At 33.2% G+C, this 7,988-nt stretch overlaps 1 protein-coding gene across 1 annotated transcript; it reads right to left on the reverse strand.

Annotated features, from left to right (window-relative positions):
* Positions 1 to 1,024: 1,024 nt before the first annotated feature.
* On the reverse strand, positions 1,025 to 7,194 carry LOC133830661 (diacylglycerol kinase 1). Its single transcript, XM_062260679.1, has 8 exons — positions 6,969 to 7,194; positions 5,024 to 6,499; positions 4,029 to 4,395; positions 3,398 to 3,474; positions 2,680 to 2,799; positions 2,292 to 2,456; positions 1,784 to 1,921; positions 1,025 to 1,391 (listed from the first exon to the last, which is right to left on the reverse strand). Exons 2-8 carry the CDS (start codon positions 6,185 to 6,187, stop codon positions 1,242 to 1,244), a joined length of 2,181 nt encoding a protein of 726 aa, XP_062116663.1. The 5' UTR covers positions 6,188 to 6,499; positions 6,969 to 7,194; the 3' UTR covers positions 1,025 to 1,241.
* Positions 7,195 to 7,988: the final 794 nt, after the last annotated feature.

The following is a 7,988-nucleotide window of genomic DNA, read 5'->3' on the forward strand; positions in this document are numbered from 1 at the left end:
AAGAATATTCATTTTTATAATGCAAAACAATTATTGCTCCTCTATATATTATATATATTGGTGTGTGTGCTTGTGTGGAGACAGATAGTGTACTAACCCAACTATTGTGGTCTTCTAAAAGAATGATATCAATTTCACAATGTATGGTTTTGTATTATTAGATAAACTGTGGAAGTTTTGAATAAGCCAGTTCTTAGCTTTCTAAACATAGAAACCTAGAGAATCAATTTATTTGTCTATTTCTTAGCTTAAGAAAATTGTGATCCACTACTGAAATAGAACAAAAGTTATTTATAATAAGGATAATGGTGGCAAAAATACCAAATGTTTTCAAATATTTTCACTTATATACTATTTTTTTTTTTCGAGGCAAAAATATTAAATTTTTATTAATAGTTTCACTTAAGTACCAATTTATTTATGTTTGCCACAATAATATCAAATTTTTATTAATAGTTGCACTTAAGCATTAATTCTTTTTTTGTCACGGCAATAATACCAAATATTTAATAGTCCTTGAATAATTTCTAAGAAATATAAAATCAATTTTAAATTATTAAAATCTAAAAAATTAAATGGAAAAAATAGAAAGAATTTTAAAAAAATTAAATTTATATTTAAGGGTAAATATTAGTATTATTATTGTAAATATTCCTTAAATTATTTTGAGAAAATATATAAAATCAATTTTAATTTATAAAAGCATATAAAAAATTAATAAAAATTAAAGAAATTTAGAAAAGAAAATGAATTTATATTTTAAGTGCCACTATTAGTAAATATTCCTTAAATTATTTTATAAAATATATAAAATCAATTTTATTTATAACAAAATATTATCTAAAAAGATTTAGCATTATTAATAAAGATTTAATATTATTACCATTAAAATAAAAGAATTAGTACTTGAGAGAATCAATTAACAAAGATTTTGTATTAAAAAAAATGGTATATAAATGAAAGTATTTGAAAATGTTTAGTATTTTTGCCGCTATTATGAGGTCACTAGAGGTGAGAAAAAAAAAAAGCAAAACAAAATTTCATTTCAATGGATGTTGAACAAGGTTCATGTACAATCATGCTTCAACTAAAAGCATCAAGTGTTCAACATCACTAAAATGTTGCTTTTCTTTAAAAAAAAAATTACATGTGTAGATGCCGCAACAGAGAGAATATAAATCTCCAGAAGAAAAAAAAATCACAACCATAAAACTCACTCCTGCTGGTGCACAACAAGACTTTTAGGATAGCCTCAATGCCATTTCTTGCAGAAGAGCTCGCTTCTGTGAAGCATTGATAACACTGTTGGTCTCAGCATTCTCGAGGACATCCGTGATTATGGCTGCTGCATGACCAAGTGGTTCCTCAGCAGCCCTCTTCAACATGAAAGCCTATAAAATTAAAACATGAAAGTCAAACCACCTCTATGCTTAACAAAAAAAAAATAAGACGGGAAATCAATTAATTAGGAGACCAGATATCTACTAGTAGTATCCAGAAACAAGAAAATAAAAAAAAAATCAACCAAAACTAATTAAAGTTTCTTCTTGTCAACTAGCTTGGAAACCAGTAATAATCATATTACTCATCGTGAATAGGTCACCGCCCTTGATAATCAAGCAAAAATGTAAAACATAACCAATAATCTTTACCATATTAACATGAAATTCAAGAGAAAAAGTAATAAACTACAGTATTAAAGAGAGGGATGGAAATAACATCTGAGACCAATATAAAAGAAAATATTTAATGCAAGGAATGTGTAATGCCAGAGGGAGAGAACCTGGCCATGATGAGATATGGCCAATGTACACGATTGCTGAAACCAGGGTTCCCCATCAATTTGAACAGGAAATGCAGCAAACAGCTGTATCTTGATTGACTGACCCTGTGCAAGCCTTCGAGCACGAGAAAGTCCCACCTGTTAGCATACCAAGATACCAGTTGAGAAAAATCTCCAAAATATGTCAATCTGAATACCAGAAATCAAACTGAAACAGAACAGAAACCATCTAATCCAATTGATGGAGTAATAAAAGATAATGAGCTACTAAACAAAAGTCTTGAAGCATCAAGCAATCTTTCAGTTCTGTTAAGACCACTGTGAAAGAGAAAGTTCAATCATTATTATTTGGATAAAGAAAACAAATAAATGTACAACGCTAGCTGGCTATTTATAGTATATATCAAGCTACAGGTAACAATCAAGCAGAATGAGGGTAATACAGGTAAAAACTAAAGAATGTATAATGTTCCATCTTTCCCAGTGTTGAACAACCCAATTTATGTACCTGAAGCTTTCCAAGGTGCCAAGTTCCAGAGATGCTAACAACCTCAAGTATTTTATCATGCATAGACTGAGGATCAAAATTATCATAATTTTCATCCTCATTTTGCCACAAGTCTACACCACCCATATAGCTTCCAATGTTTGCAACGAGCACTCCTTCTGCATCCTGCAAAGATATGCCGTAAGATTTTAAGATCCAAAGTTTCAAACTTTATTTAACATGTCAATGGTTACTACTTACTATTTGCCTATTTGGGCACCTGAAATCAAATCATATTTAGAAAACTCAGTCATTATTCTGATATCAAATCTAAAATTTTATCACTATTACTTCTGAACAATAAAGTGCACTACTCAGTATGGCATGCTGGATGTCATTCAATACTCACCTCAGGCACCTCTATCTCGACACCATCTACTTCAACTCGTACTTGCCAAGGGAAATCTTCAAATGTTCTATCCATAATACCCTTAGCACCTTCTCTTGCATAAAGAACTTTATTCATAAACTGCAGTGGAATAACAATGGAAACAATATTATCTAGACCAAAAGTTTAAGGACTACATGTAAAATAAAACTGAAAGGGTCAACAAGAAAGTTTAAAAGTGTTCATTACCATCTAATATTAAGTAAAGTGATTTTGTGATTTTCTACTTTTCAGTCAAATAATTTAAATGTTCTCTTTATGGTCTAGTGTGATTATGACCTATAATTTTGCTCATATTTTGTTGACTGCTCGATATTTCTCTTTAAAAAAGTTATTTATTTGAATATATTAAATAAATTGATTTTCTACATTTCTGTCAAATAATTTAAAAAATTCTATTTATAGTCTGGTATGACTATGATATGATGTATAACGATTTTGCTCATATTTTGTTGGTTGTTCAATCTTTCTCTTTATAAGAGTTATTTATTTTAATATATGATGACCTCCAAGCTTTATGATCTAAATAACTGAATTTACTCCTCACCAGAGTTCAGACTCCAGACTAATAATGTTATTGTCTTACAATCCGTACTGTACCTACTTATTAAGGTCTACTAAAGTCTGCTGGTACTTCAGTGCCGATCAACTAACCTTTTATTTACTTTCAAGGACTTACCTGGTTATAGAACTTTTCTGGATTCTCCTCTCGTAGGTTATGAATGTCAAGAGCAACTTTGGCATCGCATCCAATTCCTGTAAACAAATCTTGTCAGAATTAATAACTAGCATGTAAAAAAGATAACCAGAGAAGCAAATGCAGTCACCCTGCAACTAGTAGAAGAAAAGGGTTCATAAATTCTACAAAAAGAAGATCCTAACCAAACTGACCCATCAACCAGATTAAGTAAAAAAAATCACCATTTCAAGTAGGCTGCTATATTAGCATAATAAGATTCTCACAGATTTTCAATAAAGTAGGATTACGCTTCCAAATAAACCTCAAAAGGCAGAAAAATATGAAAATACTAAAAAAAAATTGTGCAAAGAGTTTGGCAAGTCAAAAAGAAAATGCAATCAAAGAAACGATCTGATCCATTCAATACAACAAAACAATGCCTTGAGATTGTTAAGGATGATAAGTGAGTTAAGAAGGAAAATCATGTGAAGCCTAATCGTCTGGAATGCAGCAACCCAACTTCCCAAAGTAGGTGCAGCTAAATTGTAAACTGAAGCACGAAAAGAGCATCAAGACATTATCCTAAATAATTACAAGCTGGTGATCTCGGGGAAAAAAAAGATTCACATACCAAGATAATTATTCATGAATTTTGGAGGTTGAAGTTGTTTGCCCTGTTGATTTGAAATTGCTACTTTCCACCTGTCAAGGATGGTTACTGCAGCATGCTCTATGTCATGCAACACCATACTGAGGCCTCCTTGTCTCTCAATAGAGCCCAAACCACCTCCCCAAGACAGAACCCTCGCTAGATCATTTCCAGTTCCTGCCGGAAGGATTGCAACAGGAGGAGGGGATACAAAATTTTGTTTTTCTATGAAATTCAGAACCCAACCAACAGTACCATCTCCCCCACAAACGAGCACTCTGAAATGAGGCACCTTTCTGAATAGATAAAAACCAACTTCTGGTCCTTGCTTTGAACTTAACTCAAATATCTACATCAAGCACAAGCACGTGTAAGGTTAATAAATGAAGTATACCATTAAAGATGATTATCAAAACTCCAAAAAACAATCACATGTAAGGATAGCCCTATATTGTTCAGGTTGATAAAATAATGGCAAAAAGTTCTGTATCCAGCTTCGAATTGCCATGAAAAACAAAAATTATTAGATTATTAATCTTTTAGGTTTGTTCATATTAAGTCTCAATAAAAGACACAACAAAATCCTTAGTAGGTCTCAATAAGTCTGACAAGTTATAATCAAATATCAAGGAACAAGGGGTATGTAGAATAAACTTTTGATGCCTTATACCATTGCAAAAGGACAACTAAGACTGATAGCGCCTGTATTTGACCAAAAATTAATATCAGGATCCCATTATCCTGAAAAGTTCTCAATTGACTGAAGGGGTGGCTCTAGTTTTTGTATTGCTCATACAAGGCAAAACAAACACTTCCACGTACACCAACCCACATATTCATTATTCACACAATAACCCATTTCATATATTTATAATCCAAAGGATCATTGTGAGGTAAAATATAGCAAGAGCAAACAATATAATGTGATGCAACAAAATCGGTAAGTAGTTACAGAACTACATGAAGAAAAAGCAAACCTGAACTGGATTTAGGAGAATATTCAATCGTAACCTCAATGAATCCCCACGTTGAGCCCCACTCTTCTTGTTTATAAAAACTAACAAAGGCCTTGCATCTGGTGGTAACTCAGTTAGTTCATATATTTGTTTCTGCCTCAATACCTGATCATCCTTTCTACCAATTGATGAGGTTCTACCAAAACTAGGCTTGGAATCGAGTTTTTTATTTACATCATCATCTTTGTGCTGAACATCTACTCTATTTATGCCATTAGTATTTTCATCTATTCCATGAGAACCATTAACAATTTGGTGAGTCTCACCAGTGCTTTCTGTGGACATATCAACTGTACTACCACTATTTCCAGAGTCCACAGAGGTTCCATTTTCATTCTTGTACTTCTTGCTCTGACTCCTTATACTAGCACGGACTGAAGATGCTAGCTCATTTGCTCCTTGGGTAATTGAGCTCAAAAATCCACCAGATTGCCTGTTAATTTCTTTAACATTAAGCGGTGATAAGATCAGTCTTTTATATGGACCCAAATCACAAATATCACCCGTTTCATTAGATAAACTATTGTGGCAATCAACATGTACTAGTCGTTGACACCACAAGCAGCACCATATAGGGGATCCATCGAGAAAAGAACCACTACATTGTTCCTCACAATAGCAACAGAAAGAAGTCTCATCAGATTGATCCATGAAGTCAGTCCATCGGACAGCCCACTGATGCATTACATGTTCAAAACCAATCATGGATACACACTTGCAATCCTTGTGTGCTTGGGAAGAGCAATGTGAATGAACTGCTGCGCCACAAATACTACAGACTTGAATAGAGCTATCTGATGACCCCGTCTGACCAAGAGTCTGAGTAGGGTTCATCAAATTTAGACAGACACAGCAGTTAAAATTCTTTCCACGAGATACAGATTCTATAGTCCAGGTATGAGGAGCCAGGGCAACTTTGTTCTTCACCTTCGGGTTTATCTTTGACCGGGTTATGGCTCTCATCCAACTCAGGTTGATGTTTCTCCTCCATTGGAAAGCCGTATAAGCTATAGTTAAAATCCCAACCAGGGCAGCAATAATGCAAGATATAATAAAAAGACGATCAGTCGGATTCCTGTTGTTCCAACTTGGAAAGAATATATCAAATTCCCCATCATCATCCATCAGACCTATCTTTTGTTCTATTCATGCAAGAGTTAACAAACAATAAACAGCTAAATTACCAGAATAAACCAGCCAACTTAATTGGGATAACAAACAGCATATACATTATCTATCATGACTCCATGATTCAAACATGATAGAAATGCTTAAGTCCATTCCAGATTTCACTTAATATCCTACTTCACTTACTGAACAAAATTCAGTCAAGTGCTTTTGATCTATACTACTAAATAAAACAACTTCACTCTGCCTCCTAGACCGAGCATGCCATTGTTACAAATTGGGTGTTAAAGACGTCAAGAGCAAAGATACCTGCAAAATACAAAACATTAGGGAAAAAACAACATAAGTAGAAGAAAAACAAAACAAACGGAAACTGAAGAGTTCAGAGTACGAAACTGAAAATGTCTAATCCCTAATATCATAAAAATAAGCAATGATCTAGGGCTGTTTTCCATAAGCAAAATAGAGAAATAAATAAATGAAAACAATCAGAAGTTAACCAGTACATCAATATCAATATATTTATTAGTTCATATCCTAGTTCAATGTCAATAATAATCTTCCTACTCCCTACCACCCTTGCATCTTTAAAAACAAAGCTAAAGCCAATGAAACTTCTTCACTTTCCATTCCAGTTTCTCAGCACCCAAATGGAAACTTCACTTACACACACATATTCAATGCACATGCGAATCAAACGAATACAGTTGGAGCAAAGCTAATTGTATTCAGATATCAAATAAATTGGCATTGAGAAAAAAGAGAAGAGAAAACTCACGGTATGAAAGAGAACTTCGATCGAGTCGGTCACAAGAAACCCTAATCGAATTTCGATGCAATTAGACAGAGAAAATCGAGAATCGGAGCAAAACTCAAACGCTAGCCATTCAATATTCTCAAATCCAATAAAAGCGCATGCTTTTTGTGATGATGGTGGCAAATTCTTAATTTATTAATCTTTTCTACCAGTTTTCAAATGTTTCGGAAAAGCGCTTTTTTTTTTTTTTTACATTTTCTGAAAGGAAAATTTTATTAATTTCGAGTGTAAAATTAACATTTTACATAGTATTTTTGGTTCATTAATTAAATTTTGTTTAATTGGTAACACATTAATTAATTTTTTTTATTAAAAAAAAAAAGAAAAAGATTCTGATGAGTATTGGTGGACGGGGGTGCTGTGTAGAAGGAAAAAGAGTCGAGATATGAATCTTGTTCGGAGAGCCCCACGTGGCAGAGGAAGAGGGAATGTGGTTTAAGGGGTCGTGGGTCCCACTTTGAGGCACTGTACCACTGTGGCATGCCCTCAGCCGACAATTTTTTGGTAGGAAAATTTTACACTATATGTAATATAATATTAACAGGTCATCATAAAAATTCTCCTATTAATGTGCCCCTTCCTTATTTTGGATAAAAATACCTTCATCAGTCAAATTTTACACTTCACACATTTTTTTCTCTATTTCTTTCTCTCATCCATTATTCCATTTTCACATCAATCCATTGTCGATTTTCACAGCCAAATCGGTGAAGAAATTGGACTGCTCGGATCTGGAAGTTTCATTTCAAGTGAAAAAATGGTCTTTTTGGCGTTTTTTAAGAAAAAAATTCATGGGTAAGTATCATTTCATTCTATCTACTTGTGAATATGAAATATCATGGTTAGATATCATATTCGAACTGTTCTGCAGTTGAGTCTGGTATTTTTTTTCTGCATTTTTTGATCTGTTCTTCGGATCTAGAATTATGTGGGTGCCATTCAAAAATCGATGGCATTTCGATGGTACATCGATTGCATTTC

Source organism: Humulus lupulus, chromosome 4, assembly GCF_963169125.1.
Source record: "Humulus lupulus chromosome 4, drHumLupu1.1, whole genome shotgun sequence".
NCBI classification, from domain to species: domain Eukaryota; kingdom Viridiplantae; phylum Streptophyta; class Magnoliopsida; order Rosales; family Cannabaceae; genus Humulus; species Humulus lupulus.

Coding starts and splice junctions, on each gene's coding strand:
- LOC133830661 (XM_062260679.1), bottom strand. CDS start 6,187: ATGGATGATGATGGGGAATTTGATATATTCTTTCCAAGTTGGAACAAC. Junction 2,800..3,397: donor CAGAAAAGTTCTATAACCAG/GTAAGTCCTTGA, acceptor ATTCCACTGCAG/TTTATGAATAAAGTTCTTTA. Junction 1,392..1,783: donor CCATATCTCATCATGGCCAG/GTTCTCTCCCTC, acceptor TTAATTTTATAG/GCTTTCATGTTGAAGAGGGC.